The sequence below is a fragment of the Eulemur rufifrons genome, chromosome 19, assembly GCF_041146395.1.
Source record: "Eulemur rufifrons isolate Redbay chromosome 19, OSU_ERuf_1, whole genome shotgun sequence".
NCBI lineage: Eukaryota > Metazoa > Chordata > Mammalia > Primates > Lemuridae > Eulemur > Eulemur rufifrons.
This window is the reverse complement of record NC_091001.1, coordinates 87889464-87912160: the sequence shown is the minus strand read 5'-3', so window position 1 is coordinate 87912160 and position 22697 is coordinate 87889464. Positions and strand designations below refer to the sequence as shown.

Below are 22697 nucleotides of genomic sequence, written 5' to 3'. Positions count from 1 at the left end.
CCAGATGTGCAGGAGAACAGAATGAGCTGTAACCAGCATAAATACCATCTCCAGGGTTTTAGGAGCAGAGATGGTTCTGGGTACTTTGAAGACTCAGCTACATTAGCATGAGTTACACGTGGCTGTGCCAGGCCTACCTCTTCAGTGGCCTAACCAAGTGCCCTGAGATGCGGACACGACGATGTCTGTGACTTACCTCGATGATGTGATCAACAGATGGTGCTTACGTGCAGGCTCCGGGGCCGGACTGCCTGGGTGTAAAGTTCTGCTCTGCCACTCCCTGTGCACCAGTTTCCTCACCTATAAAATGGGGTCATAGTTGTGCCTAACTCACAGGGTTATTGTGACTTAACATGTATAAAGTGCTTAGTCAGTGCCTGTCACTGAGCAAGCACTCAATAAATGTTGATGAATTGTATATTTTTACCATGGATTCTATATTTTTACCATGGAAATCATTCAGAACCAATACTTCTCTTAGACCTGGCTGTATCTGTGAGATGACCAAGCAAGGATTATCACAAAAACAATCTCCTGTTTTTTTAAGAGTGACTTACACTTTTCAGAATGATTTTATACACATTTACCTCCTCTGAGTTCCCTCTATGTGAGACAGGGCAGGGAAAGTCCTTACGACCTCAGCTCAACACTGAAAAAACTGTAGGTGAACTGCAGAGAAGGGAGGTGAACCCCTAAGGCCCCCAGCTAGTCTTTGGTAGACCCAGGATGGGTCTCCTGACTTCTTTTTCCTCCAATACCACCCTTGATGCCAGAATACAAATGTTCTTAAAATGTTCTCCTTGATGCCAGAATACAAATGTTCTTACAAATTTACTTCTCATTACTACCAAGTCCAAAAAACACCAAGTCTCAGCTGTCTAAATATTTTTCAGCCCTCAGCTTTTGGATGACTGTAATTTGGTTCAAACTTGTCCCAAACAAAATGAAAGTGGCATTAATAGAAGGTCAGACTTCCAGGCTTCCACAGGCTTGGAGATCCCTGATGTCAGGGGACTGTTTTTCTCCTGATAAAGTAATACAGCACCCAACATTCTAATCTTCATGACATTCAAAGGTGCTTGGGCAAAAAAAAAAAAAAAAAAGAAAGAAAGAAAAGAAAAGAAAAGAAAGAAAAGAAAGAAAGAAGTCGTCAGCCTTGGGCAAAAATTGAGAGAAGCCACCGGCCCATTTAAGAAAAGAACAAAGTGCATATTTTCACCAGTAGGTGGCGATAGAGTAATAAGACTAAAGCAGAATGTTTCAACATAAATCATAAATATTTTAAATGTAGAGACCATCTCACCCAATCTGTTTATGTTATTTACAACGAAATTAAGGTTCACAGAGATTACGTGACTTGCTCAAGGTCACACACCTGGTTAATGGCTGAGCTAGATTAAACTCAGATCTCACCATTAGACCAGAATGCACAAGAGCACAGATCGCCTTTCAAAACTGCCTGGCATCTTAATCACATAAAGAAAAATATCACCTTTTTTGAGTGTGTTAGTAATTTCAGCCGGCAGCCTTGCTGAAATTATTAGCAAAGCTGATAGCCTTTAAGAAATAAAACAGCTGTTTTGATGTAAGTCAATTCTCTGTGCCTGTTTCCTCATTTGTTCAATAAGTACCTACCTCATAGGGTTGTGAGCATTAAATGATACTCTTTATTAAAAAAGAAAGAAAGAAAGAAAACAGCTGATCATACTCCCAGCCTTCTGAGCTAAGAGAGGAAAGGAAGGGGGGAAGGAAACCAGGGAGAGAGGCAGGAGGGAGAGAAAAGGAAACAGCCATTTTTGTGTCCTCATGAGGCTTATTAACATGGTTATCGACCTTTGAGCCCCTCCCAGCCATGATTCCTCCAAAGAGATCAGGGATTATTCGGTAAGAATCTCCCCCACTACTACCCTTTCCACTTTAGCAGCACCAGTATGCAGTGAAGGGCGTTGAAGATCTTATTGCATATAGAATTCAGGTGCTACTTTGCTTTATTCTGCTTGAGGCACTCAGTGAGAAGCTGAACCTCAGGAAATGAGTAAACTGCCTGCTCCCTGAAGGGGTAATTCCAAGAAAAAGAATTCAAACAAACAAGCAGGACAACTGTACCTAGGATGATATAGACACATACTGAGTGTTTAATAAGTGTGGACAGATGGGTGGATGGGGCAAGATTTAGGGTAAAAGATCTCAGATCGATACAATGAAAATTTTCTCAGTCTCAACAGTCCAAGAAGGAACATACTACTTTGGTTGAATATGTAATGAATTCACTGTCTTTGGAGGTGTTCAAGCACCAGCCAGCCACTCCGCAGTGATGTTGCAAAGCAGGTTGGGGAGGGGAGGCTTTGGACTGGATGAACTTTTAGGTCCTTTTGAATTGTAGGATTCCTATTATTCCATGATTCCTGGTGCATAGTGAAACAAACAAAGATGCTTATGCCTTTGACTTTAAGAGCTTTAGGAGGAAAAACCATACAGATTGCAGGTTGCTTCCTCCAATATTCTGGTCCCGTGCTCCTTTATTGAACTTTCTGCCACAGCTGGGAAACCTTATCATTCTGGCAATTCACTTGAGAGGTTCCAATGGTTTAGTTTAAGTAACAAGTTTGTTTCTTTTTAATTTTGAAAATCAGGAGAAATGGACTTCTGGAAACCTGGATCAGTCCTTTTGGACGCAGGTAATTATACAGCCCAACCTCACAGCCATGGCCGGATCGAGATGCACTGGATTATAGAACTAGGAGAGTCTAATAATCCATCTGGTGGTACGAGTGGCCGAGCTCAGCTGCAGCAGCTTTACTAACAGCTTCCTGCTCTGACACGACAGGAGGGTCCTGTGAAGAGCACAGTGAAACCTCCCTAGGGAGGCCTGGGGCAAGGGGCCACACTGGATAACAAAAGGAAGAAAGCAAACATGAAGACAAAAAAACAGAAGGCGGTCCCCCAACCCCCAAGCGGGTGACCCCCTCCATCTGGCAGCACCTTTGGTTTCCTCTATTTCCCCTTCCTTCTTTGCAAAATGGCATTCAGGTATCCCCTTCACATGAATGGGTGTTGTTTGCTGTTTACTGCATTAAATGTTTGAAACTCCAACAAACAAGACCTCCCAGCTCGTGGTACGAGGAAAGATTTTACTGGTAGGAGAGACCGAGGTGAAGATGAGGACTCCGGACTTGCATTTCTCCCCCTCCCTCCAATGCCGAGCCTCGGGCGTTTCCCCGAGAGGTTCCTGGCTGCGAAATGCTGTTAGACACCCAAAGCGAATTTCTTAAATGATGTGAGGATGTGAGATGAGCTAGCTGACCTTTAATAGGAAGATGAAATCATGTGCTTTGCAAACTGGAAAAAATAACAAGCTAGGGGAAAGCGTACTGCTGCCAAGAGCGAGGAAAAGACCCCAGCACCTTCCTCCGCTGCGGAACTTCCGGGTGTCCTGAAAACCGGGAGACTCACTTCCGGTCCTGCAAGTTTGCTCTGCCTGCAAAGCCCTTTGGTCTTACGAAGCCCAAAAGGATTCTCATTTATTGTCTTTATTTCCCCCCGTGGTATATTTATGAACTTGGCTCACATGTAAATGGCTCTAAAGGCACCCCCACCTCCCTGAGGTTGAAATTCAACTCACACAGACTCTCAGAGCATGAGACTTTTCGCATTTTTACCTCTAGTCTCAAACAGCTGGGGAGAGGAGTTGCACTGTAGACCTTCTTATTTGAGTTACTTTTATCTAAACCCTTCTCGTCCAACCTACATCCAACCCTCATTAGATTATCCTCCTTGTGTCTTACACGTCTTTGTTCATTGACTCAATCACCAAATGTTGACTGAGGACCTACATGCCCTGGGCACAGTGAAGGTTTATAGACATGTTCTCTGACCTTAAGAGTTTCATCATTTTACACAGGCATAATTTACACTGGCAAAGTGCTTAGATAAGAAAACTAAAGGTCTGATAGAATAAATTAACAGGAGCAGAACTCAAGTCTCCTGATTTCAAATCCCCCTGAGAACCCAGCAGAGTCCTGTGTCTTTAGTAGGCTGTCAGTAAATATTAATTTATTCTTATTTTTCTCAGGATGGGGGTGATGTGGAGAAGAGCACAGTTATCTGTAAGCCAAGCCCCCGAGCTGGGTGTAAATATCTGTTATGTCCCTTTCCCTGGGGTAAGGCCAGATGCTTCCTGTGCTTGTAAGTCACCAAAAGTTTTACTGCTCTTTCCAGGATTTGTTCCAAAAGAAGAATTAAGCACACAGTCTTTGGAGCCAGTATCCCTGGGAGATCCAAGTAAGTTAATTGACAACTAGAAACCCAGGGTGGCTTTGACATCTGATCTGCTCTCTCTCCTCTCTGCCCACTCACTCCCACCCAAGCCTGCCTCTCTCCTACCATGCATCTATTTATCTCCTCTTTTCTGTCACTTTGTTCTAAGGAGAAAGGGAAGCTTTTGAAGGTTTTAAACTGTCTATGTGTGTGAGGGGGAGAAGATCAGATTTTTCAAACATCACTATGGCAACAGGGCGAAGAATGGCATGGAATGGAGAGACAAGGATGGATGAAAGGAGGATATAGGCAGATCGGCAGGAGGAGTGGTCCAGTGGAGATGATGGTTGCTGGAGTTCAGAGTTGGAAGTGGAAATAGAGAGAAATGGGCAAATTCAAGAGATACAGAGAAGGAAGAGTCTATAGGGTTGGGTGGAGGTGGGAGAGAGGGAGCAGTTAAAGGTGATTTGAGCAACTGGTCCTGCAGTGAGGAACACTGGGGAAGGACAGTTGGAGGCAGGGAGATTGTTTATGTCTGTCATCTTCCCTGAGACATTGGATGTGGTAGAGAGATGACTACCCAGATCTAACATTCAGAAGGAACAGCCCAGTCAGAAATTTAGAGTTGGAAGACAATGAGCTATGGTTCAAAACCAAGTCTACGAGAACAGAAAATGTGACCCAAGGAGAAAGGGTAGAGTAGGAAAAGAACCACACTAGGCAGAGGAGCAGCTGCCTGAGGATACCAGAAAGGAGGGACCAGAGAAAAGGAGGAAAACCAGAAAGGTGTAGTACCTTGCAAGGCACAGAAAGAAGGCACTTGCAAATTCCTCCAGAAAGTTGCTGCTAGTCTGCAGCCACCCATGGGCAGTGAAGCTCAATGTTGCTGCAGAAATCACTTGAAGACATTTTTCAAATTAAAGATGCCCACTTCCTGCCTCATGCCTACTATATCAGACTCTCCCCAGATCTCGCTACTCAAAGTGTGGCCTGGGAAATGCAGAGTCTCAGGCTCCAGCCCAAAGCTGCTAATTCTACAAGTGATAGCAACAAGTGAGTCTTATACACATGAACTTTTGAGAAGCACTGTCCAGAGTGATTCCCAGGAGTCTTTACTCACTGAAGCTGTAAAAGCAGCTCTGACAGGTATGTGACTCTGATGTATATCCAGGGTTAAGAAACACTGGCCTGATACATTGGACAACACAAAGCATTAATCTATAAAATTGTACCATGTTGAAGAAAAACAAAGCAATTAAAAAAATTGGTAGATTGCTTCCCACAGATGCTGGATCTTACCTCTTCTTCCTCATCCTCCAACCTCTCCTCTTTTGTGACCATAATAAATCACTCATACTGAATATTTCATAAGTCAATTATGAGATACTAAGTCATTAGTATTGATGTTGTCATTTTCAGATCAGCATATTTTCATCTCAGTATGAGAAAGCCACAAGTCTCAGTCAGCACATACCTCTAGCTGGAACCATTGTCATTTGAGACATTCAGAGAAAGGGGAGCAAAGGTAACCTTGACACCAGCCATCAGGCTAGCGAGTAAAGAGAATGAAGCAAATAGAGAAACACCTCACGTTCTTAAAACCTAGCTGTGGAATGAATGTTTCAATCCTGAACACAGGTCACGATATAAGAAATGAGGAAGAAAACCTGTCTGTGAGGAACCAAAATAGATGCTACAAAATCCATGTACCTTATTCTCTTAAAAAGAAAACCCCCTCTGGCCCTTACTCTAATTAACAATTGTTCCCCCAAAAAGATTTTATTTTAAAAGACATGTTGAACTAATCTGCTGACATCTGGAAGAAAAACCCCACCTCAAGAGTACTTCTCAAACTTCACTGTGCACATCAGTCACCTGGGGACCTTGTTAAAATGCAGATCTGAGTCTATAGGTTTGGGTGGAGCCTGAGAGTCTAGCAACTGTTAAGTGTTAGTGGGCGGCCGGCCCTAAAGAACACCACTGACACCTGCTGGCGGCAATTCACACTGCAAGCCCAGACCTGGAAAAAAATGAGCTGGCCTTGTTTAGGGAGCAACAACAATCGGTACAGCAGTTCTGCTTCTCTTCCACTTTATCCCAGGTGTTAGTGGCAGCTTTAAACTCCACTTCTGGATTTTATTTGCCTCTTTCACTCTTCATCTCGAGAGTCATGCTTGGGTATAGGCAGTTTGGGGGCAGCAAAGGACAAGGAAACCCAGCTGAAAGGAAGAATTAATTAGTAGACATCGAATGCCCAGATGGACGGGAGGTAAAAGCTTTTGAGATCTGCCGATGAGCCGAGGCACAAAATCAGTGCCCTGATTCCGGATGGAGCAGAGTTGGCCAGACCCAGACAGGTCCCTGTCATCTACTGCATCTCTGGTTTGGATTGCCATGCACCACTGTAGGGTAACAAAACACAGTCTCACATACAACTTTTCTCCTTACTGTGACAACCCTGTAGTGGCACGCATTGATAAATACCTCTTGTCAATTCTTTTGCTTAAAACTTTGTCAACTCAGATCCATTTATTGCTTTCATTTTTTAAAAGATTTTTTAAAAAAACTGACAACTCTTTCTGCCTGTGGAGCTGCTCTTCCTGGAGAGCGGGAAGACTCCAGCCCCTCTGCAGCCACGTGCCAGGGAGAGCGTGGGTGAGCGAGTGCTCCTGCGAGACAGGCAGCTGCTCCCCCACCCACAAAGGGCATTGTTGGCCCCTGTGTCCTCTCAGTTACTCCAGCCCAGAAACTCCTAACTTTCTCTCTTCTCCCTCTATGAAACTCTGTTTTTAACATATTTGTCTCCCAAATTGCAACTGTTAATTCATTCTTCTCTTTTTACTAATCAAAGGGATGTATAACTCCCAGTAAGACCCTCTGATCAGCACTGAATGATCAGTTTTTATCATATTGAGTTGATATCTTTTCAGTTGAGAGCAAAGAAAACACTGATTTCTATTAGCCTGGGTGGCTTTTCCTGTTAGTGTTTGAAACCTTGAAAAGAGCTTGCAGCCCTACTCTCCCCCACCTCTATCAGAACCTTCATATGTCCACAGAAGTCCAGAGATTCTAAACCAGAACAACTATCCTAATGTTTATCACAACTGAGAGAGAGAGAGAGACAAAGAAAAGGAAGGAAGGGAGGGAGGGAGGGAAGGATGGATCTAAGATAGCTACAAACAAGTGCTAATATCCCATAGATATACGTGGATAATTTCTTTGGTTGCCTCCCATGGGGAAGTGAAGGAGAAGATTGGTATCAATTTCTTGTTTTACAATTCCTGCCCTCCCCTCAGCACTGGCCTTGCTGATTCTTTCGTGCCTCTATAAAAATCTAACACTTATTTCTAAGAAGTTAGGATGAGAGTGAAAGGGCATAGGCTCTTGAGACTTGGTCTTGGTGAATTCCCACCTTGGGGTGTCTGTAATTCTATGGTCTGAGGCTAGAAGACCATTCTGAGGGCCTTCCCAAGCTAGGCTGGGCCGTCGCTGCTTCTGAAACATAATCGTGACTGAGACATAGAATTCTAAAACAGTTATGGAAATAAGTGCTAGCCCAGGTGTCCTGGACCTTGCTGCTCAGGGAAGCTCTGCTGGGGTATAAATAATGAATATATCCTGCATTTTACTATCTCTTTTTTACTGTCTTTTCACTGGGATCTCAGGAGGCTGGTGGAGAAAGAAGAATGAGAGGGTGCCCTGGTAGAGACAGTGGGAGATCATGAGAATAATAGAATCTTTTTCTGTTCTTCAGACTGCAAAGTTGACTTGTCGTTTTTAATCGATGGGAGCTCCAGCATTGGCAAACGTCGATTCCGAATCCAGAAGCAGTTCCTGGCTGACATTGCCCAAGCTCTTGACATTGGCCCTGCCGGTCCACTGATGGGTGTTGTTCAGTATGGGTGAGTGCAGTTAACGTTCTGAATCCAGAAACCCAGTGATGCCACGTACTTAATTTTATGCCACAAATATTGCCAACATGTTCTAGAGCACAGATTTGTTCTTTTCCCTAATGCAAATGTAAATGAAAAAAACTGAAACAATCCAGATGCCATTTAAGAAATCTGAGACTCCCTGAAGGAAAGGATAGGTTAATAGACACTTGTAAGTAAATGGTATTTGCACCCATGATTGGTAGATTATTTGTTCGTCTGGGAATTACGAGAGCTGAGTGCAAGTCTTAGCTTAGCCGCTAACAAGCTGTGTGACCTTGGGCTAGGCCTTCACCTCTCTGATCATCAATTGCCTCCTCTGTAGATCAAGAAAGTTCATTCAACCCTAACTATTAGAGCATTTGTTAGAGGGACTGCACCCTGTGCCACAACCTATCCACCTGTAGGTAAGACACCTAGAGAACACAGTGCTTTAGGTTGTACCTTCTGTCTTCTCCAAATAACCTGAGGCCTCTGTACTGGTGCTAGGAAAGCTCATCAGGCAATGGGGAAGAGTGGGTGGGGAGAAAGATGGCCGCTCCCCCTCAACAGTCAGCCAAGCACCTAGGTGACTGCCCCCAATTCATTTTATTATTTACTTAGGTGATAGTCAAGGGCTCATGTTGACAGCCAATCTCAACCTTCTTTTCTCTTCTTTGGGATAATAAATTGCTCTTATTTCAGATCTGCATTGGTTTCTCGGTAAAACAGATATATAGATATTGACAGACAATCAACAATCAAAAGAGCAAGCATGCATAAATCTCAAATGCATGCATGTGTCACAAGTAGGTGGTCTTTTGACCAAGAGCCATTGAGGGCGGGATAATCATCACATTTTCCACAAAGGACCAGTGAAAGTGGAAACTAATGACATTGACCTTGGTGCCTCTTGCTGAGAAACTGCAGCCACAGCTTATTCACTCACCTGAAAAGTCAAAACATCCACCCCTGACAATACCCAGGGGGTCTCCAGCCCCTAAAAGGTTTCCCAAGGGCCTCCTGGAGCAGCATTTTGACCAAGGTTTTTGTACCGAAGACAGTAGAATATTCATGTTTGTGTTATTAAGAGAAATAAACAAAAAGCTTTATTTTTAAAAGAACCTATAACATTTTTATTTTTAGAATTAAATTCCAGGAACACATTTAGTACTGTCTTCTATTCTTGTGAGGAAAAATTAGGAGATTAGTTAACTGGCATTTGACTGTAGTCAGAGTCAATTATATAAAAATAACCAATTGCTGCAAATGCCGCCTCTCCATGTCAAATGATCTGTCTAGAGGCTTTTGACTTGAAATAAGAAAAGAAGGGTTTTTTTGGTTATTGTTTTCTTGTTTTCAAAATGTCAACCGCTTTTCATTCCTGTGTTACTTTTTACAGATAGCAAACAAAGAGCAGGCTTTTCTAGGAGAAAATGTAGGCATTTTAGTGCCAGATGTCCCTAGTTAGTTTTATTGGGGGGGTTCAAAACTTGGTGTGTTATCTTGCATTAAAAGTAGCTGCTTTAAAAGCTTTTGTGTACCAAGGTTTATAGTATAATATGAAAATAAGGTGATAAACGTGTCAAGGAAAAGAAAAATGGCCTGAGCATAGTGTTACTGATGAGAACACGGATTAGGGAACAAATGTAGCAGAGAAGGAAAAACAATAAAGATGCCACCCCCAAAATCATTTTCTCTCTCATTTTCCTAATGTGATTGCCGTTCGCAAGAAAGAGCGTCCCCCCATGCTTTTCAATTTTACTTTCTAAAAAGTCCCTTGCTACCTGCCTTATTTCCATCCAGGGTCCTTACTAATTGGGAGCACTTTCGGGAAATGTGTGTGTGTCCCTCCGTTTTATGCTCACATAAGCTAATCCATCATCTTCTCCCTCCCCCGGCAACAGGGGAGAGGAGAAAACACGATGAGCCGCTGCGGAGGCCATCTGAATTCTGGCCTTAGCTCCGCAGCGTGACCCTAAGCAAGTCACTTAACCCCTCCGTGTGAGTCCTGCCATCTGTAAAGCGCGGGGGTCAGAGCGGATGATTTATTAGGGCTCGGCCGGCCCTGGTGTTCTGCGAGTCAGTGACTGGCTCTGTATTCAGAAGACACCCGATACATGAACGTGGGACTAACAGACTAGATGCGCCGCCTCCACCTTCCTTACAGCCTCGGGGTCCCGGTTAGGTGGGAGGATCAGTGATGAATTGATGGGTCGCGCTGAGGTTAGACATCCATCCGTGGAGTGTGGGAAATGAAATAAATTGCAGGGCGGCCTAAGAAGGGTGTGAGGAGGCTGAGAACAGACGAGTTCATCTATCCGGCTGACGTCGCCTTTGTTCTCAGCTGCCTGGCTGCCCTGCCTGGGTGGCTGCCTTCAATCTTTCCTTTTTCGGGTGGGATTGGTGTATACAGAAAAAGAGAGCAAGGCAGGAAAGGGTAGGAGGTAGACGTAGATCTGTGTTTCTGGCCGGTTGGGGATCTGGCTGCTCTCGTGACATTTAGGGTCCTTCACCAGATCCTAATGCCCTCTTACTTCCACTTGGAATCGTCCCTGCTCTCTTGGAATCACAGCCCTGAAGCCTTACAGAGTACCTGGTTCTTCCTCACGTTACAGTGAGGAAATGAAGCCGTACAAAGGAATGACCTCCCCATCTAGAATGAGCACGCAAAGGACAGGCCTGGGCTGAGGAGGACCCAACCACAGGAGGAGGGCTCGGTGACTCAGAGTTCCTCCTTCTCCAGGACCACAACTTCTGGGCTGCACGGCCACTGGGCCCCCACCCCTGCAAGATTCCTTCCCTTGGTTTTCCTTAGGAGAGCTGAGTCGAAATTTAGACTTTTAAATTTAGGATTTAAAAAACTTAGAATTTAAAAGACTCACAGTAAATATTAACAAGAAACAAAAGGGAAATAAATAAAAATGCAAGATGTATAAAAATGATATGATTTACAAAATGCGGTGCATCCTGATTCTTCGGTATCCCACTCAGAGATCTTTTGTGTCCAGGGAACAGAAAACCACTCCAAGCAGCCCAGGGGAGTGTTCACAGGACTGACGGGTCATGGGTCATGCCTTCCTCCTCCTCTCCGTACATCACCCCTCCTCACTGCCTTCTCTCAGCAGACCAGCACCCTCTGCCAGGCTCTCGGTTTCTTCCAGAACTTCACCTGGCACCGGCTGAGTTCCTACCTCTGCTCCAGACCCAGGGGAGGTCTCAACCACTTGCAGGGCCCCCAGCCCACAATCGTGTTAACCTGTCAGCAACCACAGTGTTCCTACCACAGTTATTACACACCCCCAGCAGGAGATGAGGCATTTGATACAGACTCAAAGAAGTTGAGTGACCTCCCCAAGAACACTAAGCTAAATGCATGACCAGGGGAGAGGGCAAATATTAATCTTGTGTTAATCCATAAAATGTCAAACAAAATTTTCTTCAAAGCAAAGATTTTGCTCATCTGCCAAGAAAGTAGATGGGCTTTCTATCCCCTGAAGACTGAGACACTGTGCTTGGACAAAAGGCCACGTATCAAGCTCCTGTCTTGCACATAAATTCTAAGTTAAAATTATGCAACCAACAGGTTCATAATTGCACTTAATGCCAACAGATACACTAAAAGGCTAAATGAAAGAACAGCCAGGGCAAGCAGCTTTTAGTTGAACTCTAGTAAACAGAATGACTGTGGCCAAACAGCTTGCATTTTAGCTGCAGCCTAGATCTACAGGTGCTAAGTGTCCTCTAGACCTTCCATATGCTTTCCTTTTAGGCTCCAGTTTTAGTATAAATGGAGCAGAATTGCACATGCTCTTCATAATCAAAATAGGATATCAAAATTGGGAAACACTTTTGGGATAAAAGGAAATATTGATTTTTTTGCATTTAAAAATGAAATAGACTTTTCCTTGTGCATGGGTCTGTGACATTTGCCCTCTGTTTTAGAGAGTGGCTCTGGATGGGGCTGCATCTCCTTGGTTGTCCTGCTTCTCAGGCCGTCCAGCCTCAGCCCAGGACTGAAGACTTGCAGTCATGCCTTCATCTGAGCACAGAGGCTCCCGTAGGTCAGCCGAGCCACCAAGGGCAGGACGATCAGAGTGAGGGGAAGAAGCAGTGTGCAGTCTGGTATGATAGGCACAACAATAACCCCAAAGCTGTCAATGTCCAGATCCCTGGAACCTGTGAATGTTTTACTTCCCGTGGCAAAAGAGACTTTGCAGATGTGAATAAAGTTAAGGACTCTGAGATGGGGAGATCATCCTGGATTATCCAGATGCCCCAATCTAATCACAGAAGTCCTTAAAAGTGGAGAACTTTTCCCAGCTGTTGTCAGTCAAAGGGAGATGCGACATTACTGGCTTCAAAGATGGAGAAAGGGGCAACAAACGCAGGCATCCTCTAGGTGCTGGGAAAGACAGGCAAACAGTCTCCCTAGAGCCTTCAGAAAGAAACACAGCACCGCCGACACTTTGGTTCTAGCCCATGGAGACCCATGCCGGACTTTGGACCTCCAGAACTGTAAACTAATAAATGTGTGTTGTTTACACCACACATTTAAGTGTATGGTCATTGGTTACTGCAGCAATAGGAAACTCATACAGGTGGCAACGAGGACCGCTGTGTCTCATTCTCGGAGCCCGCAGCAAAACAGAGTGTGGGGCTGGGGCAGAAGACACAGCTGGGATGGGGGCCAGCAGAGGTGAATCGCAGAGTTCAGGAAGAGGCTGCCTGGACCTTGGCTTCATGTTACCTGGGGAGCTTTTTAAAAATGCTGAGGCCCAGGCCCCACCCCAGACCTATTAAACCAGAATCTGGCAAGGGAATGAGGCCCAGGACTTGGTATTTTAATCTCTAATTCTTAGGATCCCAGAACAGCTCTCCGTTACCTGCCTGGGCTGACTCTCCAGGGCCTAATGGCCCTTGCAAAGACCCCACCATGCCACTTCTCTCCTCTCTGAGAGACAGGCAGGCACACCGTGAGAGGAGCCCCACTCCTCAGGAACACAGAGTCTAAAGGCCATGTGAGCTGTGAATACAAGTCGCCCAAAGACCTTATGCTTTTTCTATTTCCTCGCATGCAGTTCTCCTGGGAATACATACAAAATGACTGCACTTGACTCCTACCAACGATTCCCTTTGAACTCCCTTTGCACAATGCCCAGGCTTACCCAGCATCCCCTGAGATCATTCTCCCTCTGGAGAAGCAGACGGCCACTCCAGTGCACATTAGAACCACCTGGGGAGCTCTTAAAACTCCCAGCTCCCAGACCAAACCTCAGATCAAGCATCACTGGAATTTCTGAGTGTGGAGCCCAGACATCATTATTTTTTAGAGCTCCCAGGTGATTCTATTGTGCAACCAGAGCATGAAGGCACAAATATTCCCATGGCCTGTGCTGTCCTCTAGTGGATCCCATGCCCCCGGTCCTTCCCTCTCCCCACAGGTGACCAGTCCAGAGCGCGAGAGCTCCATCCCCCTCCCTTTCTATTCCCTGTCTCTTCCCTTCTCCTCCCTTCCTCTCATCACTGGCAGCCCCAGGGCTGATTTTTCTGATTCTTAAAGCATCCTCCAAGACACTGAAAGTGTGATCCACAGTGTCCTCTGGGAGGTGGGTTAGAAATGCAGACCCTCAGACCTCACTCTGGTCCTGCAAGATCAGCATCTATATTTTAACAAGATCCCCAGGGTATCAGATGCACAGCTGAGCTTGGGACGCTCTGTTGCCCAGACATTCCACTTCCCCAGCGCTCTCCCTACCCTGTGATGTGGTTACGGATCAATAGCTGGTGACCAGTTGGTCCAGGAGCAACTCTCAGATCAGCAGACTGCATGTCCACATTTCCTCCAGCAGGAAGCACTGAATGCAGGTTGATTTTCTACTCTTTTTGGTGGATGGGTGGAATTACTGTTTACTAATAATGACCAAAAAACACCCATGTGATAATAAAATTTGATTGTAAGACCCTACTCCCTCTTCTCTGATGCCAGGAAATGTGGAAAAGGCCAGTGTGCATTCACCAAGAGCTAGAGGTATAAAGTCCCCTGGCACGTTGGCCCAGGCCACTGCACCCTGGGCTGGCCATAGCTGCTGTAGTTGTTTGAGGGAATGGGGGCAGAGCGATTTTCAATGTGAGCCAGGTAAGGCCCTCAAGGAACAGGTCCGCCACCCAACCTGCAGCACCAGCGTTTGCCCTGGAACATCCTCCTGATTTTATAGCCATGGTTCATGTCATTGACTAAGTCTATAAGGCATTACATTTTAGCGAGTAAAAAAATTAAAAGGTTGAACACAGTTAGGTTATTTGAATATAATCTTCAGGTAATACCTTGTTGGAGGAAACAGTTTTGAAAGGTCCTTGCTGGAGGAAATATGATTAGTTAATATTTCTCTACTGGCATAAAAATTCATTTGAGAGGCTTATTCCCTGTGACTCAAAGTATTACGGGGTAAACCAGTAGATTCTGGAACTTTAACAGAATGGGAGCTTTAGGACTAAAAGGGCCTCAGGAGTCTTCTAGAATCCAAAGCTTCCCCAACTTCCTAAGGATAAGAATCACCTGGATCTCTTATTAAAAAAAAAAAAAAATTCCCAGGCCCCATGGATTTTCTTCCAGGAATGGCCTGGTCACCTGTGTAGTTTAATGAGTGTCCTAGGTGAGTCATATCATCAAGGAGGTCTGGAGCACTGATGATCCATCTCTCTTCCCTGTCCCCAGCCTCGACCCTTCCTAGGGATCACACGTGCCCATCCCTGACAGGTGTTCCTCTTGCTTCTTAAACAGTGGCCACTTCCTATTGCAGAAATTCTCGCTTCCTGTGCCCAATCAACTCTGGCTCCCTGTAATTCCTCTCCGTCAGTCCTAGCTCTTCTTCCAAACCTAGATCAATTAAAATTTTCCCCTTGAGCTATCAATCTCTTTGTTTATTTTCTTCTCTTATTTTCAAGGGAAATCTTTGATAGTCCTGAGAAAAAAATGTTTTGTTTCCCTTTAATAAGAACTTGTAATAAAATTACAAAGGAAAAGATTGCTTACATAAAAAATTAGTGGCATACCTCTTGGAGCTTTTAAAATAGTCTCCATGTCTTAAAAGTCACCAGGCCAGGGTGTCAGGCCATCAGCCTATATATCCTAAAAAAGGACACATGTACTCATGTGCTCTGGTCCAGAGACCTGCCCCAGACTGCAGATTCATGATTGTTCATTCCTGTGATTTAGTTAGAGTACAATTTAGCAAAGATTTATTGAGTGTTTGCCGTGTACTAAGCATTATATCATTTGCATGGGATATGATGTAAAATTCAGTGAAGTGGTTTGATTATGTTTACCTTTAATTCCCTTGGTGCGTGAGCTTCATGCCTTTGCCCCTAATCGTGATTTTAGCAATTGGAAAGGGTTTCAGGAGTCCTCTGATCCAACCTTTCAATCCATTACAATAAATAAATAAACGTGATAGAGACACTGTTCTTTAGGACTTGACAATCTAGTAAGGGAGGCAGTATTTTTTTTAAAAAAATACCATTAAGTAAAATCAAAAGCAGCTATTCATTAGGTGTATGAATAGCTCATCTGTATGCCTCCAAAGATGGATTCGTCTACATCTGTGATGTAATAGAGGCAGAGGGTGATCAGTGTGGAGCTCAGAGGTAGCATGTTCGTCTCCACCAGGGATGAACCGAGAGAGGAGAGGACGTCTGAGCTTGCTTGCTTTTGTTTACCTAGTCCACGATTACCTATTTCTTACCTCCTGAGTGCCAAGCACTAGGGACTGGAAGCTAGGAGAGAGTGCCTGCCGTCAAGTAGGTTACAGTCAATCCTCATGATTTGTGGGTTCCACATTTGTGAATTTGCCTACTCCCTAAAATTTAAATTTGTAACCCCAAATTTGTAACTCAAAGCACTTTCACAGTCATACTCGGACATGCACAGAGATAGAAAAAAGGTTTTGAGTTGCCCAATGCACAGGTTCCCAGCTATGGTCGAACAAGGCAACACTCTGCCTTTTTGGTTCAGCTCTGTTCATCTGTTCACGTTCCCTTCTCACAGTCTTTTTAGTGCCATATTTTCCTCATTTTTTGCTTGTCTTGGTGATTTTACTATTTACAGTGGCCTCCCAAATGTAGTTCTGAAATGGTGTCTCGTGTTCCTAAGGGCAAGAAGGCTGTGTTGTGGTTTACAGAGGAAATGTGTGTTTCATAAGCTTCATTTAGGCATGAGTTACTGTGCTGTTGGTCAGGAGCTCAATGTTAATGAATGAATAATTTGGTACATTCATAAAAAGGATAGGAAAGTTGCTCGTCTGTATAAGAGTCTACTCCAGAAAGCACTAAAATAACATCCATAGAGAGTGATGAAGTATGGAAAGAGACTAAATTTATGGATTCAGGAGATCATGACTGATTTAAAAAAAAAAAAAAAAGCATAGTGGACAGCATTGTTGTGAGGCTAAAAGCCAAAGAAACTTATAATCACATTATCCAAATGTTAAACCCTTCTCACCTAATGTTTTATTATAAGGAAATACTGCATACAATTAATTATTTGTAAGAAATATTAAATTTGGTCTCTTAAAAGAGAAACACACATAAAATAAGGTTACATACTGATCTGTTGATGGAAACATTGTGGCCAGAAGCTAACAGGAACCAAACCCTGTATTTCCAGTGGGAGCAATGGCTCAGTACTTGCCAATTCAGTGCTCGTGGCAGCTTTAGAGAATGTAACTACCAAGAATAACCAGGCTTGACTATGTGTGCTGTATGGGAAAGAGATAGGTGATCAACAATTGCCCTACAAAGCGATCAACATTAAGACAGTGCCTTAATGATCAATATTAACATAATGAAAATGACTAGATGACCAAGTTTCACATTAAATACATTGTTCTGTAAACATTTTTGAAAGGAAGTTTTATATTTTTGCTTTTTAAATTATTTGTCTATGATTGCTTGACAATCAGACACTCAGGAAATTGTGCAAGGTGAAAAAAATCTAGCCCACAAATATTTTTTAAATGTAATTAAATTTTTATAAATTAAAAATTTTAGGCCGGGCGTGGTGGCTCACGCCTGTAATCCTAGCACTCTGGGAGGCCGAGGTGGGCGGATAGTTTGAGCTCAGGAGTTCGAGACCAGCCTGAGCAAGAGCGAGACCCCATCTCTACCAAAAATAGAAAGAAATTATATGGACAGTTAAAAATATATATAGAAAAATTAGCCGGGCATGGTGGTGCATGCCTGTAGTCCCAGCTACTCGGCAGGCTGAGACAGGAGGATCGCTTGAGCTCAGGAGTTTGAGGTTGCTGTGAGCTAGGCTGATGCCATGGCACTCACTCTAGCCTGGGCAACAGAGAGAGACTCTGTCTCAAAAAAAAAAAAAAAAAAAAAAAAAAAAATTTTATAGTTAATGAAGTATATATAGTGTTATGTTTGGTGGACTGTTACATATTTATTATTGTCAGTGTCGATTTTGCAATTTTTTATTTTGTAGCCACTAACTGTTTTGTTGTTTCAACCCATTTTTTAGGCTTTGAAAAAGTTTATAATCCTTGGTCACAAGGGAAAGATTCAGACTTTGGGGACTCTGAAGCTTATTCACTTGGGGGCCTCCTTAAGAAAAAGAACACAAAATTACAAATACTATACAAAATCAGGCCCCTTAGAAGAGGCACTATTAACTCTTCCTAGTTAATCTGCTTCTATGAAGCACTTAGAGCCAGTCAGATAAAATAGCCACTGCAGAGGCTGCCCTGGGTACAGGAAGACCAGGGAGGAAACTATGGCAATAGTTCAGCAAAGAGAAGATGAAAATCCAAACTTGGAGATGGAAAGGATGGGAAAAATACAAGAGATATTTAAGGGACAGGTATGACAGGACGTGGTATTTGATGAGGAGGGTGTGAAGGTCACACATTGCTGGGAAAACTCAATGAGTCAGAAGAGGGAATACGGAAGAGAAGAGGGTGGTTGGGTAGAGCAGGCTTGGAGGATAAACGACTTCAGGTTTGGAAATATAAACCTGAGGCACTTTCCGGAGGGATCTATATGGAAACTATTTTATGTATATTTGGGGTTCAAGAGAGAGGACCAGCAGTTTGCACTGGACAGCTGTTGGCACGTGAATGGTCGCTGAACCCTGGAAGTTGATGAGATCTCCCAGGGAAGTGCATAAGTGAAGAAGAGATGCATGATGAAGCTAGCACCCCAGGGAACACCAACATTTAGAGAAAGAGATGCACAGAAATAGAATGAAGCAATATTAATACTGTTAATTGAGTACCTGTGGGCGCCACATATTATGCAAGATGTTGTAGGTTAGAGAAGGCTGAGTCAGGCAGAGAGATTGTCAGCTGGGGCTGGGGGTTAGGGAGACAGGTAGCTGAAGCTTGGAGAGTGGGCACGATTTGGGCTTTCCAGATGAGGGGAGAAATAAGCAAAGGCACAAAGCCAGAAAACTGGAAAATAGTGAGCAGTTCCTTTGGACTAGAATATAGGATATTCTGCAAAAGAGAAGAAGAAAGAGAGTCAAAAGTAGAAAGGGAGAAGGGGAGGGAGAGAGAGAAAGACAGAGAGAGAACAGCATTAACAACATAGGTTGGAGGTGAATTATGGATGCTTTGAAAGCCAAAATATCAAGTTTAGCAAGGGGAACTTCTGATGATTTTTGAGCAGAGGAACTTTGTAGTCAGAGCTGAGACTGAACATGGGGAAGGGTCCTCTAACAGATGAGCATACAACTGGCATTGCAGAGACCAACACAGACAATGTCAGAATCAGCCAGAAGCCTTTAAGGGGGCCTGAACTCTGGAGGTTTCTGTAGAAATACAGAGGAGGGACTAAAAGTGAGTGGATGTATGTAGAGGAATTGCCAGGGCCTGAGGGGCAGGGACTGATGGGCTTTATCAGTAAGCAAAGATGGGGTCCGGAGTTTGAGCCTGGATGGCATTCCCACTGCATCCTGAGCACAGGGGCGCACACCCACCCTCCAGCACCACTCAGCTGCTCCACAGAGACTCGTCTCTAGAGAAGGACTCTCATTGTGTTTCTCCACTGAATTCACTCCGACTCCTCCCCAGTTAATCTTTTTCAGTTTTCAGTAAAGTAGATGTTGACCTTCTGGGTGAGATTTGAGTAGTGTCACCCGGTCACAGGAGCCACAAGCTGAGAAAGGTAGAGTGATCTCCTTGGCACCACATTCACAGTGCAATTCCAGTGACCCAGGGAGCAGCTAACAGCTGAGATTCTCTTCCTGGACAGGAGGGTCTGGGGCAGCCTGGGGACACTGGGCCCTCCATAGATGGGACCCTTACATTTGCAGAGTCCCACTTGACAATAGCCCTGTTCATTAGCAATATGGATGTTTTGACGATGTTTTTATCTAGATGAGGAAACTGAATCCCAGAGAAGTTAAGTGTCTTCTCAAGATCACACTGCTAGGAAATGGCACAGTAAAAGTAGAACGTATCCCTTCAGAGTCCTGAAATCACCTGCTTTTCTCCACACACACTGAGCAGGACCTCCGTCCACAGTGGGACATTTTGCAAACCACTGCATAAGGCTTCTTAGCAACTTCCATTCTATTTGCATATATGAGAATCAACCATGATTTCTGTCTTCCTCCAAAGGTAATAAATTTTCAGCTAATTTTTATTTCTTGCTCTGACCCTTCAGAGACAACCCTGCAACCCACTTTAACCTCAGGACTCACACGAATTCACGTGATTTGAAGACAGCCATAGAAAAAATCACCCAGAGAGGAGGGCTTGCTAATGCAGGTATGCGATCCATTCCAAGAATTCTATGTTGCTACCATGGTTCCCTTTCTACCTAGTTGTCTCCTAATACTCATGTTGAAGGAGGAAAAAAATAATACTAATTCATCAATAAATGACTCACATACCATCTGTATTTTTTCTAAAGTATTATCATGGCTTTAGTGGGCAAGAGTCGCTGAAAAGCAAATGGCATGGAGTTCCCGCTCGCTTGGCTCCTTGGGGTGGCAGCATTCTTCAGGACAAGCAGAAGGCTGCTGTTGTGACTATTTCCCAATTGGTCTACAAGTTGTCAGCTATTTAACGTTAGATTTTGTGACCAATTCTGTTCAGAACGCCCCTCGGTGCCCCTTAAGAATGCTACTGTTGTAGTGATGACTGTGCAAAGAGAGACATTCTCTGTTTCAAGCTGAGTCTCCTATGATGTCTGAGCCTTTGGGGTATCACCAGAATCCAACGTCTAGTCCTCAGTGGGGCAGGTGCCAAGCTCAAAGACTGTCAAAGAGCCCATGCCAATGCATTAGTTTATAAATAGTAGCCTGGCTTTAGGGGACACTGGGAGAGGATGGGTTGACTGATCACTTCTCAGATTCCCTGACAATCAACCTCCTACCATCAAACCCCAAAGAAATGGAGATGTGAGCCACAGTTGCTTGGTTTGGAGCACATGCAGTGAATAGAACTGTCTTCAGGGGCTTTTCCTCGGAGTTACGATAAATCTGAGTAATTATTTTCCTCCCCACCTCAGTGCACATCTCTGTAGTGACCAGAACATTAGTATCTGACAAATGCAGAGCCTTTCACCCTTGAAAGACTAAATAAACACCAGCTAAGTCATTGCTTTACATCCCCCCAAATCAGTATTGCCTTCATCACAAACATGATAGAGTTTATTTCTGATTTGCTTTCAACTTAATGCTTACATTATCAAAATTCCAATAGAGAAAGGCTTCAGAAGGCACTCTATTTCCTTGATGAGATTAGGGAAGTGGCTTAATCCAATCAGCATGCCTTTTTTAGTGGATGGCAGGTTCTAACTCTGCCTCTGTATTGTTCAGGGTTTGAATTCAGAGAACAAAATCCATTCAAATGATTCCAGCAGAAAGAGATTTATTTCAGGGTACTAAATAGTTTTGAGAATTATTGAAAGGGCTAAAGAAACAGACTCTAGACTGAGCTTCAGAGATGACTTCTAAATGCTTCTGGAAGAACCAGGGCCTCCAGGGGAGCTGCTACCTCTTCCAAGATCAGGAAATCACTTCCTGAATTCTGCTATGGCAACCTTTTCAGGAATTTGCTTCAGCCAGGAAGCCACCCTGATCAGGAAGCTTCTGCTACAGCTGCCAGCTCCAGAACCACATCCTACCTGCCCTATTTACACTCACAAAGTGGATTCTGCACACCCTACCCCCTCAACACCATTGAAGCTAGCAACCAAATCCAAGCACCCTGCTAACAGTGCCCCAGAGAGGTCAAATACTCTACAGATATTTGTCAGCAGAAATAGAAACAAAAGTACAGCCTCTGCCTCACTTTCATCTTCTAAATCTCATGCAAGCACATCAATTCATGAAACTAAAACAAAGCTATAAACCTAGCTGCAAGGGAGTCTAGACAATGTAATTTTCAGATTTCTAGCCTTTCCTTTCAAGATCCATTGGGAGGTGGATGGAATTGTGTTGAGCACTAATTCACCATGGTCTCCAAATTTAAGGTTAGGTGGGGTCAAGGTGATCTTATAACTCCCTGTGCTCTGCCTACCAGGTGCCTAATATGAGGCCAGAGAGACTGCTGGTTACTTTGGGTGTTGGGGAAATCATCTTTTGGCTATGAAAGCAGTTCTCAGCATCCAAGGTTTTCCCTTAGCAATTGGGTTCTGTGCAGCCAGTTCACGTGGGTTCTCCAAGACATTTCTCCAGCAATTGTGTTTATAACCATCTGATGCTTCCATTTGACCAGTAAGATTATACTAACCAGTGGAGACAGGATGCTGGCCAAAACCAGAAATGCACTAAATGCAATAATATTAGTTCTAAAGTCTAAAGAAGGTGGCTCTCAACTTTTATTGAGATTGAGGACTCCTTTGAGAATCTCATGAAAGCTGTGGCCCTTCTATCCAGGCAGATACTTATATACACAAAATACTGTGTACTATTTCAGGGGTGTGTGGCTGTATCCCGCAGAGCCCCAAGGTTCACAGAGCTCAGGTTAAGAGTCCTGCCTTACGGTGAGAAGCCTTACTGGCTCTAGGGTGACCAGTCATCCCAGTTTGTGCAGGAGAACCTGGGCTTTCAGTGATAAGACTGAGAAAGTCCTGGCAAACTAGGACAGTTGGTCATCCTAGTTGACTCTGAAAATTTCCTGCAGCCCTTCACAGTGTGAAGGATGCACTTGGGAAAGGCATGTCAGGAGGTTTCATAGCAGCTCATGACTATTGTACTTGGCTGAAGCAGATTGCTGCCGTGGAAATCTAGGCCCAGAGACCTCGAGTGACCTCCTCCAGGCCACACAGCCTGTAGGTGGCCCAGCCAGAGCTAAAACACAGTCTCTCAGTTCCTAGTGGGCGTAGGTTTTCCCTGACCAGCCAGACCTGTGCCCCTGGCCTGGTAGCAGAGAGGAAACACCACTGGCCACAGAATACAGCTATCCACATCCAGAAGCTCCTGAGCCCTGGACTCACCCCAGGCTGTAAGGGGCCAAGACAAGGCTGCTGTCACTCCAAGTCAACTCCCACCCCACACTCTGAAATAACATGGGG

The 22697-nt window shown here is 44.3% G+C and overlaps 1 protein-coding gene across 9 annotated transcripts in view; it reads left to right on the top strand.

The window, feature by feature from the left end:
* The window catches only part of VIT (vitrin), a 105732-nt gene that overhangs the window by 74847 nt on the left and 8188 nt on the right, over positions 1-22697 (top strand). For 5 of the 9 annotated variants that reach the window (XM_069494216.1, XM_069494214.1, XM_069494213.1 and 2 more), the window contains 4 exons: positions 2634-2678; positions 4219-4281; positions 8012-8159; positions 19839-19942. In XM_069494216.1, coding sequence (XP_069350317.1) covers positions 2634-2678; positions 4219-4281; positions 8012-8159; positions 19839-19942 — 360 coding nt within the window. The remainder of the gene's footprint in view (positions 1-2633; positions 2679-4218; positions 4282-8011; positions 8160-19838; positions 19943-22697) is intronic. The other 4 variants (XM_069494215.1, XM_069494212.1, XM_069494208.1 and 1 more) reach the window with 2 other exon arrangements.